Below are 10,969 nucleotides of genomic sequence, written 5' to 3'. Positions count from 1 at the left end.
TCTTGATCATATTGCACAAGCTATAAAGCAGATACACTCACTTCCTATTTTGACTTTATAAAGCTTAGTCATGCCACAGAGTAATGCTCGTCTGGAACATATGAAGCAAGTAATATTACTCGAATGATCATTCTAAATAGTTGTTTTGGTTAAATATTAAATACAAATTAGATCAGTAATGAGTTGCAATTTCATTTGATTCATGTATCACAAATTTGTGTTTAAGTAGAAATGTGTCTCATCAAAATCAAATCAGGTAATTGCAGGACACTTCTATTGTAGTGTTTATCTAAGCTTGCTTGGAAGAGTCAAATGTTCTGTAATTGAAAACAGCCCCCGAAGCATGCAGGCTGACACAAACTACATGAAGTAGATATGTGTCTTGATGATGATGATGATCATCATCATCATCATGATGATGATGATGATGATGCATGTTGTGCGGTTGGTGTATGGGGGGGCCTGTTCTCTGCTCAGGGTGCATGGATCTGCTGCCTGGGTGGTCTCTTCTGCTGACTCCACCGCCAGCCTCTTGTTGTGGTCCCTTTGGGTGCTGTCTCTGTGGCTGCTGCAGCTCTGCCTGGGGGGCTCTGTGTGGGCGGCTTGGGTTGCAACACCTGCCCTCCTGAACTGAAGGTGTGTGGGCTCCCTGGCTGCTAGGATTCTTTCCTCTGCTTGTTGGATGGGCGTAGTGGCCGAGCTCCTCACATCACCCTGGCTCAAGTGGCATTGTTCATGCACCAACGTCTGCCTCACTCTTTGGGTGAACAATGTTAAGCTACAGCTTTATTAACCTTGTAGTGGGACACTCAACACCTGAGCTGATAAACAGGCTTTGGTATTTCTCTAGTTTCTCATGTTCCTTTTTCCTGATGTTGCCATCGCTTGGTATTGCCACATCCACCACTACGGCTTTCCTCTGCTCTTTATCCACCACCACAATGTCTGGTTGGTTCGCCATTACCATTCTGTCAGTCTGTATCTGGAAGTCCCACAGGATCTTGGCTCGCTCGTTCTCTACCACCTTGGGAGGTGTTTCCCATTTTGACCTTGGGGTTTCCAGTCCATACTCTGCGCAGATGTTCCTGTATACTATGCCAGCTACTTGGTTATGGCGTTCCATGTATGCTTTCCCTGCCAGCATCTTATGTGCTGGACCGTCTCAGGGGCCTCTTTGCACAGTCTACACCTTGGGTCTTGTCTGGTGTGGTAGATCTGGGCCTCTATGGCTCTGGTGCTCAGGGCCTGCTCCTGTGCAGCCAGGATGAGTGCCTCTGTGCTGTCCTTCAGCCCAGCCCTTTCAAGCCATTGGTAGGATTTGTTGAGATCAGCCACCTCAGTTATGTTCCGGTGGTACATCCCGTGTAAGGGCTTGTCCTCCCATGATGGTCCCTCTTCCAGCATCTCATCCTCTGTTCTCCACTGCCTGAGACATTCACTCAGCACGTCATCTGTCGGGGCCTTCTCCTTGATGTACTTATGGATCTTGGATGTTTCATCCTGGATAGTGGCTCTCACGCTCACTAGTCCTCGGCCTCCTTCCTTGCGGCTAGCGTACAGTCTCAGGGTGCTGGATATGGGGTGGAACCCTCCATGCATGGTGAGGAGCTTTTGTGTCTCAACATCTGTGGTCTGTATCTCTTCCTTTGGCCACCTTATTATTCCCGCAGGGTATCTGATCACTGGCAGAGCGTAGCTGTTTATTGCCCGGGATTTGTTCTTGCCCATGAGCTGGCTTCTTAGGACTTGCCTTACTCGTTGGAGGTATTTGGCTGTTGCCGCATTCCTTGTTGCCTGTTCAAGGTGGCCGTTTGCCTGTGGTATTCCAAGGTACTTGTAATTGTCCTCAATGTCTGCTATTCTTCCTTCTGGGAGTGAGACCCCTTCTGTGTGGATCACCTTGCCTCTCTTTGTCACCATCCTCCCACATTTCTCGAGTCCGAATGACATCCCGATGTCCGAGCTGTAGATCCTGGTGGTGTGGATCAGCGAGTCGATGTCTCGCTCACTCTCGGCGTACAGCTTGATGTCATCCATGTAGAGGAGGTGACTTATGGTGGCCCCGTTCCGGAGTCGGTATCCATAGCCAGTCTTGTTTATTATTTGGCTGAGGGGGTTCAGACCTATGCAGAACAGCAGTGGGGACAGTGCATCTCCTTGGTATATGCCACATTTGATGGATACTTGGGCAAGTGGCTTCCCATTGGCTTCAAGGGTGGTTCTCCACAACCTCATCGAGTTTGCAATGAAGGCCCTTAGAGTTCTGTTGATGTTGTACAGCTCCAAGCATTCAGTGATCCATGTGTGTGGCATTGAGTCATAGGCTTTCTTGTAGTCGATCCAGGCTGTGCACAGGTTGGTGTGTCGCATTCTGCAGTCTTTGGCGACTGTTCTGTCTACCAGGAGTTGGTGTTTGGCTCCTCTGGTATCCTTACCAATGCCCTTCTGTGCTTCGCTCATGTATTGACTCATGTGCCCACTTATCTTAGCTGCGATGATGCCTGACATGAGCTTCCATGTTGTGGAGAGACAGGTTATTGGCCGGTAGTTGGATGGGACTGCACCCTTTGAGGGATCCTTCATTATCAGGATCGTTCGCCCTTCGGTTAGCCATTCAGGGTGAGTCCCATCCCTTAGCAGCTGGTTCATTTGTGCTGCCAGGCGCTTATGGATTGCAGTGAGCTTCTTTAGCCAGTAGACGTGGATCATGTCAGGGCCAGGTGCTGTCCAGTTTTTCATACCTGAGACTCTATGTTGGATGTCTGCCACTGTGATAGTCACTGGATTCTGTTCAGGGAGGTTGCTGTGGTCTTCCCTCAGATCCACCAGCCACTGTGCATCACTGTTGTGTGATGCCTCCCTTTCCCATATACCCTTCCAGTACTGTTCAGTTTCCAGCCTTGGTGGGTCTGCTCTGTTGTTATTACCCTGCCATTGAGAGTACACTTTCGCAGGTTGTGTTGCGAACAGCCGGTTTATTCGTCTGGCTTCGTTATCTCTGGTGTATCTCTTTAGGCGGCTGGCCAAGGCTTGTAGCCTTTGCTTGGCAATTTCGAGTGCTTCAGGTATGGTCATCTGGCTGTACCTCTTAGGCATTGGTCTTTTCATTGCACCTCTCTGGGCCTCTGTCATTTGGCTCACTTCCCTCTGAGCTGCCTTGATTTTTGCCTCCAACCTTCGTTTCCATGGTGGGTATTGTTTCTCATGGCTCCCATGGTTGCTCTTATAGCCAAGCACCTCTAGGATCACTGATGCTGAAGCGTATATCAGCTCATTGGTTTCTGTGATTGTTGTGGTAGGGATCGCTCTCAATGCTGCATTCACATCTTCCATGAGACTTTCTGATGGCACTTCACTTAACCGTTGTAGTGGGGTTCGGGGTTGCCTGTTTATTCTCGCCATGATCTTATCTTTCAGGTCAGTCGCTGCCTCGCTCAGCGTATCTGTGCTTATTGGGGCTTCGTACCCAATTTCCGGTTGGGGAGATGGTGAAACCTCCCCTCTGACCTGGCGTCCTGGCTCCCCCTTGCCGTAGCATTTGTGTTGTATCTCGTCAATCTCAAGTTGTGATAGCAGTTGCCGTTTGTGGATGTTGGAACACTGAGCTACTAGTTGCTTCGCCATCAGCCTTGAATGTGGGTTTCTCCGTTCCCATTCACCGCACATTCTTTGCATGTAGCCCCTCTGACTAGGGTTACTTGAGTAGTAGCATTCCAACAGAGCCTTGTTCTCGCATCTCAGCCATTTCTTTCTTGTTCCAGTAGCCCACTTCTCGCCAAGGTGCTCTGGTTCCCCAACACCTGACGCAGACCTTGTTAGACCGGGCGACGTCTGAGCCGGTATCTCATGTGGTTCATTGTCTCTCATGATATGAGGTAGGCGGTAGCTTGAAGGGTCTTGCCCAAGGACCCACACTGGATGCCTATTCGCCCTAACGGGGATTCGAACCGGGAACCCCCCGCATGCAAGTCCTTACCGATTGAGCTATCCAGCGAGAGATATATATATATATATATATATCTTCAAATATGCACTGGAACTGAACAGATATTCAACTTTTCTCTTCATACCTAATTTTGTCTTTTTCTCTCGCTGGATATATATATATATATATATATATATATATATATATATATATATATATAGAGAGAGAGAGAGAGAGAGAGAGAGAGAGAGAGAGAGAGAGAGAGAGAGAGAGAGAGCAACATCAGGAAGAAGGAACATGAGAAACTAGAGAAATACCAAGGGCTCAGAGAAGAACTGGAGAAGGCTTGGAAGGTGAAGGTCACAGTGGTGCCTGTGGTGATCGGAGCACTAGGGGCTGTGACCCCCAAACTGGAGGAGTGGCTACAACAGATCCCTGGAAAAACATCCGACATCTCATTCCAGACAGCAAGGAACAGCAAGGATACTGCGCAGAACCCTTAAGCTCCCTGGCCTCTGGTAGAGGACCCGAGCTTGGAAAGTGGATGAGACCACCCGCGGAGGGTGAGAATAGAGTGTATATATATATATACCCACCACTCTATTCTCACCCTCCGCGGGTGGTCTCATTCACATATATATATGTGTGTACTTGATTTTTTGTGTGTTTTTGCTCCATCATTTCCCTTCATCTGACTTATCAAATGGTCATTTGCTTGACATCTACATATATTGATGCAAGACACCTGTACCAGTGTTCAAAACAAAAAGCGAAAAAAGAAAAGAATTCTGTTAAATCAAAAAACTAAAGCAAATTGGGATTTTTACTTACCAACCAATCTATCAATGCTTTAAAGAATACAAAAGGAGCTGCAGCAATATCAGCATCCAAATAACACAAAGCTAGAAAAGGCAACAAGCAGTCACCTTATTCGTGATTTGTGATCTGAATAAACCATAAAGCAAAAAGATTCAACTCGAATCATTATGATTCATTTATTTCTTCATTTCCTAATAACTTGGCAGAAAATCAGGAGTCAGTGCTATAGGTCGCCCCCTCCTTTGCTGATCTGGACCACCGTCTTTCCTCGAGAGTGACCCTTCTCCACCTTTTCCAGGGCTTGTGGAACTTGGGAAAATCTGAAAGTCTCTTCCACTACAGGTCGTATCTGAAAAAGACGCATAATAGTACATATATAGTGGAACAGAGGCAGGTTAAAATAATAAAAAATAAGGAAGTCAGAGGTTCACCAACAACTGAGTGCTAAGAAGCAGAGGTTCATCATCACTAAGCAGTTAAAAACAAATGTGGTCAAGTACCTGCCCTGCATCCACCATTTCCCTAATTTCATCCAAAGCAGGACCACTTGGTGCAAAGAAACCCCAACGGTAGTGAACTCCTTTAACAAGATGCTGCATAAAAACAAATATAACACAATACACTGGTTTCACAAACTATGTTGCTTTTATATAAATACAATCTGCTCACTATGTTCTAGTCGGGTGTATTTTAGATAAAGCTACATTTCTTCTCTTCTGTAGAAGAGAAGAAATGTAGCTTCTGTGGGCGGAGTATGTTTTTGCTTCCTGTCTATAAACTTCACATTTTTACTTTTGATCTACTTGTGGGTAAACCTTTTTGAATAGATGAAGCACACATTCCTATTCATGAATCTGCAGAACTCATGATGACTATTTTAATATGTTTTCTATACAGTACGTCATCCAAGTCCTGTATTCTCATGTAAATGTGTCATTTCAGCTCAAATGACAATTTGTCATTTGGAAATGTTAGGTCATCAAAATGTCAGAGTACAGTGGGTGCAAATGACACAAAGCTGCTTTAACATGGATTCACCTTGTGGGAGAACACTGGAAACAGTCTACAGCATAAAAGAATAAAAACAAAAGCCTGCCACAGCTCTTGGTAATTAGTTTGAATGCAGTCTTTTTGTCATGTTATAATGTCATGGAAACAGCCACAGAATCAACATTTCCAAGGCGTCATTAAAGCATCACATTGTGTTGCTACTTCATTTATAAATAGTGCACAGCACAGAATCAATGAACACCAGCCCCCTGCAAACGCTGCATGAACTCCGTTCAATGTCACAACTCCCTCTGCTTTAAATTAAAAAAGGGGCCATCCCGACCTGCGACCTTCCTCTGTCTGCACTACTTATTCTTTTCAATGATTGAAGTCTGTTTTTATTACCTGTAGCTACATTACACAATATTTAAAGATCATGTTGAACAATGTGCTTTCTCTGTAGGAAGTGCTACTTTATGCTTATATTGGTGCAGTATTTTTCCGATGACTAATGCTGCTTGTATGACATAGTCAGACACGAAGCAGCATTTATAGCTCTTTCTCTGGTCAAATTGTGCACACAGGTTTTACATGAGCTTTTCAACAGTTTTTTTGCTGCCTGTGTAAAAATAAGATACATTTTCCTGGTGACTACAAAATTATGATGAAATTGTGATGAAACCTTTACCAGATCAGCCAAAAAACTGATTAAAGCTTCCAAAGTCAATGCCCAAATTTGTATGTTGAGCCCAAAGAAAATCAAGGTATTGATGCCTTTTTTGACATTAGTAATATAGTGTTAAAAACATAGGAGAAGAATAGGTACTAACTACTGAGGTTTCATTTCTGTGGAAAGCGGTGACAAACACACACACAAGCCACAAATGCACTGCAGGCAAGCTTTGCTCTGCATGCTCATACTGACAGGATGTTCCTGGAGGGTGTGTGTAGAGAGTGAGGAAATAAAAAAAAGGATTTAGACATCACTTGTTGGCATACTGTCAATGTGGTATTGTTTAAATTTTTGTCCATTTTTATAAAAAGTAACCTTAGTCTACTATTACCACTTTATTAGATCTAACTTTAACTTCAGGTGAAGGCCCACAGCCGTCTGTCTTACTGTAGCAAATTTACCTTGAGGGCCTTGGTTGCCAGTGTAGCAGCAGTCTGCATCATACCATCAGCAATACCTAGCCTGTCCGTGTTCTGTATGAAAGGTGTCACCAGGGTGACATACTTGGCACCACTCCAAGGCTTAAGTAGGTTGAGGGCCCAGCGCTCCGTGTCACCACCTATATTATCCAGGATCAGGTCAAATCTTGAGTGGAGAGGGGGTAGGATAGTAAAAATACATCCGATAATAAAAATAAATAGAAGGGGAATTAAAGGAAAAAAGACATGAGATGTAATAATCGTGTCTGTGTGTGTGTGTTTGTGTGTGCGCGCGTGCATGTTTGTGTGTGCGTGTGTGTGTGCGCGTGTGTGTGTGTGTGAGTGTGTGTGTGTGTGTGCGCGCGTGTGTGTGTGTGTGAGTGTGTTTGTGTGTGCGCGCGCGTGTGTGTGTGCGCGCGCGCGTGCGTGCACGTGTGTGTGTGTGCGTGTATGTGTGCGTGTGTGTGTGTGTGTGTGCGCGCGTGTGTTCTCTCACTTCTCCAGAGCACTGAGTGGCTCCTCAACAGGTCCAGCAGTATAGTCCACCACGTAATCAGCCCCCAGTTCCTTTACAAACTGCTCAGCGTTCTGTGAGCAGGTAACAGTTACATGGGCTCCCCACACCTTTAACATCTGGATGCAAACAAACACATTTTACCATCAAATATGGAGCATAACGTGCATGCCAACTGCCACTGTCATTTCCAGTCATTGTATTAATTATTTTGCAAGTACACAACAAGCAAATGTATAATTAAGAGGCTCAAATGTTACATCTTTGTAATTTGAGTGGTTGCATTCAGGTCGTAAGACAATCTGTAACCTGACCGGTAATTTTCCACTGCCGTCACTAAGTTTACACGATAGGGAGAAGCTATAATAAAATGATTCTTTAGAGAAGTCTCTTTTAGCCTTTTAAATTCTTGGCATAATACAAGCAGCGCTCTCCTTTTTATTCATACCTGTACAGCAAATGTTCCGACTCCTCCAGATCCTCCAAGGATCAAAATCCTGGGGAGGAGAGGAAACGCCATCATGTACAATCAATAGCAGTGTGTTTCGACTTCTTCTGTTGTTTGTCTTTGTACCCTCACCTCTTATTGGAACAGTTATCCTTGCTCAGTCCACCAGTGTTGACCAAAGCTGACCAGGCAGCAGTTGCCACATAAGGAATAGCAGCTGCCTCTGTGTGGCTCAGTGACTTGGGTTTGTGGGATACCTGAGCGAAAAACACATGACATAATGTCAATTTTAATTGGGTGGTTTTCATTTAAAGACTTCAGTAGAACAACCACACAACAAAAAGCAGACTTACAGCAGAAAATACATTCAAAATAAATATATATATAGACATCAATTAAAGAAGACAAAATGATATTGTGATGAGGAATAAGAAGTGCATTTTCCAAAAACATTACTTCAACAAAAAGGAAAGGGACTTCACAGAACGGACACTGATGTCATTTTCTACTTCTGCACTAAAAGGAGTCAACATTTATTTACAGTATTTAACGCGCGCGGCCAGTTAGAGAATACCGTACCTCGTTGGCACTCAGAACTACAAACTCAGCCAAGCTGCCCTGCCTCCATGGCGGGATGGCTGCCCACACCTGGTGGGGAAACAAGGCAGCACACATCAGTTACACACACCTCTAAACCCACAGTTTAACAGTGTTCACACACTCTTTAGATTGACGAGATTAATTTGTTACATCAAATACGTCAAAGGGTGAAGTAATGTCACACTACGTAAGTCAGTCTCAACAAATGTATTGTGGGAACAGAAAGGGTAATGACCTAATGTTGTGCTAAAAATCATCCACCCCCCCACTCCCAATGCACACAGAAAACTTTGCAGAAAAAGAAGGTTTCCTGCCTTCTATGTAAAATTTTGGTGGTTTACTGTGTTTACCTCATCTCTCTCTCTGAAGTATCGCACATCAAGGCCACACTCCATGATGACACCTGACACGTCTCGTCCAAGGATCAGCGGGAATTCGCTACCGGACTGTTTGATATTTAGAGGGTCTCTCTTCATGGAGAGAGTAGTTGCACCATATCCACCTAACAGGGAGAGCAAAAACCTTAGAGTGCAGAATAGTCAGAGAGAGCCATGACTCAACATTAGAGAGAGAGAGAGAGAGAGAGAGAGAGAGAGAGAGAGAGAGAGAGAGAGAGAGAGAGAGAGAGAGAGAAAGAGAGAGAGCGAGAGAGCAGAGATGGACACTGATGAGGAATCATTATTCTTGTCACTTACAGAAGTGTTTGTTTCAACTTCTGCTTGCATTCAAGTTAGATTACAGCAATTTTTTGTAATAAGCTAATTACCTATGTTCTTTGTACATGTATCATTCTGAATTAGCTGCAAACCTGTTGCACAATGTTGAGGCTGAAGATGGCATCAGATTTATTTATCTATTTTCGCAACTAACAAAGCAAAAACTCTTTCCTGTAGGTCTAATCTGTAAACTATTAACACAGCAGCCTATTTACACACTTGAATCTCCTACTTTTAAATGGTGTCATGGCCATAATATTATATTGCTCTTCCCACTACTAGACCAGTTTAAAACAGGTCTAGATTCAAAACCATTGTTGTTTATCACCTAAGTCTAAAGTGTTAATAAATGATAGTTTCTAATTTAAGAAATCTAGAACTAATATGCTTTTCATTTGACATAATTAAATACAGTCCATCTGCCATGTTGTCTGTGTTAAGTAACACTTCCTTAAGCTTAATAATTATTTATTCCCTCCAAATTTCAGTCCAGATATTAAGACACTGTGATACTGGGACAGATGTCAGATCAGGTCTGGTACGTGGTTTTTTGACAACCGAAATCTAATTAATTACTTTTTTAGTTAAATATTAAGGTCAAGTGGGAAAATAACTTAGGGTGTTTCCTGAGTTGTTGTGGTAAGAAAAAGGCAAGTAAAGGAGAGTGTTGCATGCAACATCTTAAGCGACTTGTGTGTCCAATGCATTTTAATTGTTTTATTGATAATCCCAATTTTTCAAAAAGATTGTCAGAACCATGGCTTCTTGGCTATTTTTCTCTGGCAAACAATAACAATGTTGTGTTTTATAGAAAAAAAAACTTGTTATCATCATGTTAGATCAAAAGACATTTACAAAGCCACCTTGTAAAATATTTCCACTAAATAAAATCCAAATGAATCCTTATGTTGCCGCTTTCTGTCCGCCCCCACAGTCTTTAAAGTGTGGTGGCTGCATAGGAGAGGATTGTGGGCTCAGATCTCAGTTCAGTGGGTACATAGTACAACATAGTATTACCAATTGTGTTACATAATAAGAAAAATAATTTCTGTTAATGATTATTAGAGTAAGAGTTTTAATCCGTACATTAAATTTGTTCATTATATGATTATTTGTGTTATTATTATTATTATTATATATCTACCTATATAAGAGATAACACTGCGGTTTAACTAAAATGCCTTAGGAAATGGCAGTTTTCTTTTAATTGAAGACGTTTACGTATAACGCGTGTATTTATTTAAATTAAAGTGAATATTTTTAGAATTTACGTCCTATTCTGTAGGCTGCCACTGTAGCACACAGTCTGTAAACGCACAGTAAACCATCACTCACCTCTCATGTTGACGTCAAATGAATTAAGTCCTGCTGCAAACACTTTGACAACGACCTCATTGGGATAGTGGATGATGGGGAAACTGGCATTTTTAGTAAACCGTAAAACCTCATTGCTTCCGTATTTATCAATAACCCAGGCTGACATAGTAGTCATACACCTGCTGGACCTAGTAAACCATCTCCTCTTGTTCTGTCCAAACAACCACCTCCTACATAACAACTGTCTAACAGAACCCATGTCTCCAGATTTAAAAAGAGATCGAGAAGTTTGCGTCTATCCCTTTCCACAGACTGTCCTTTTAAGACGACACTATATTCTGAATATACCGACACCTTCTGAATGTCTAACGTACCTAGCTCATTTTTTAAAAAGTGCAATAATTCCACAAACAACAAAAACATATAAGGAAGGTCTAATTCCACTATATGCCTCTTTCGTAGCCTGTGTCGTAGCCCGCGCAGCCCTC

General features: G+C 43.1%; 1 protein-coding gene across 2 annotated transcripts; it reads right to left on the bottom strand.

Moving 5' to 3' along the window:
- Window positions 1–4,895: 4,895 nt before the first annotated feature.
- On the bottom strand, window positions 4,896–10,950 carry rtn4ip1 (reticulon 4 interacting protein 1). Of its 2 annotated transcripts, XM_029139542.3 has the most exons (9): window positions 10,500–10,950; window positions 8,799–8,950; window positions 8,428–8,496; window positions 7,981–8,105; window positions 7,849–7,897; window positions 7,383–7,519; window positions 6,869–7,052; window positions 5,245–5,337; window positions 4,896–5,093 (listed from the first exon to the last, which is right to left on the bottom strand). In XM_029139542.3, exons 1-9 carry the CDS (start codon window positions 10,738–10,740, stop codon window positions 4,968–4,970), a joined length of 1,176 nt encoding a protein of 391 aa, XP_028995375.1. In that variant the 5' UTR covers window positions 10,741–10,950; the 3' UTR covers window positions 4,896–4,967. The 2 variants fall into 2 exon arrangements, with proteins under 2 accessions (XP_028995375.1, XP_028995376.1); XM_029139543.3 differs by lacking the exon at window positions 5,245–5,337.
- Window positions 10,951–10,969: the final 19 nt, after the last annotated feature.

Source organism: Betta splendens, chromosome 22 (genome assembly GCF_900634795.4).
Source record: "Betta splendens chromosome 22, fBetSpl5.4, whole genome shotgun sequence".
In the NCBI taxonomy this organism is placed as follows: Eukaryota; Metazoa; Chordata; class Actinopteri; order Anabantiformes; family Osphronemidae; genus Betta; species Betta splendens.
Note: the sequence above shows the minus strand (reverse complement) of the source record. Positions and strands in the feature narration are given on the sequence as shown.

What these genes read in the sequence shown, in the direction of transcription:
- rtn4ip1 (XM_029139542.3), bottom strand. Translation starts at nt 10,740, where the DNA reads ATGGGTTCTGTTAGACAGTTGTTATGTAGGAGGTGGTTGTTTGGACAG. An exon ending in ACTTCAGAGAGAGAGATGAG is followed by an intron (nt 8,497 to 8,798) that starts GTAAACACAGTA and finishes TTTCCCCACCAG; the next exon opens with GTGTGGGCAGCCATCCCGCC. An exon ending in TGGCAACCAAGGCCCTCAAG is followed by an intron (nt 5,338 to 6,868) that starts GTAAATTTGCTA and finishes GTTTTTATGCAG; the next exon opens with CATCTTGTTAAAGGAGTTCA.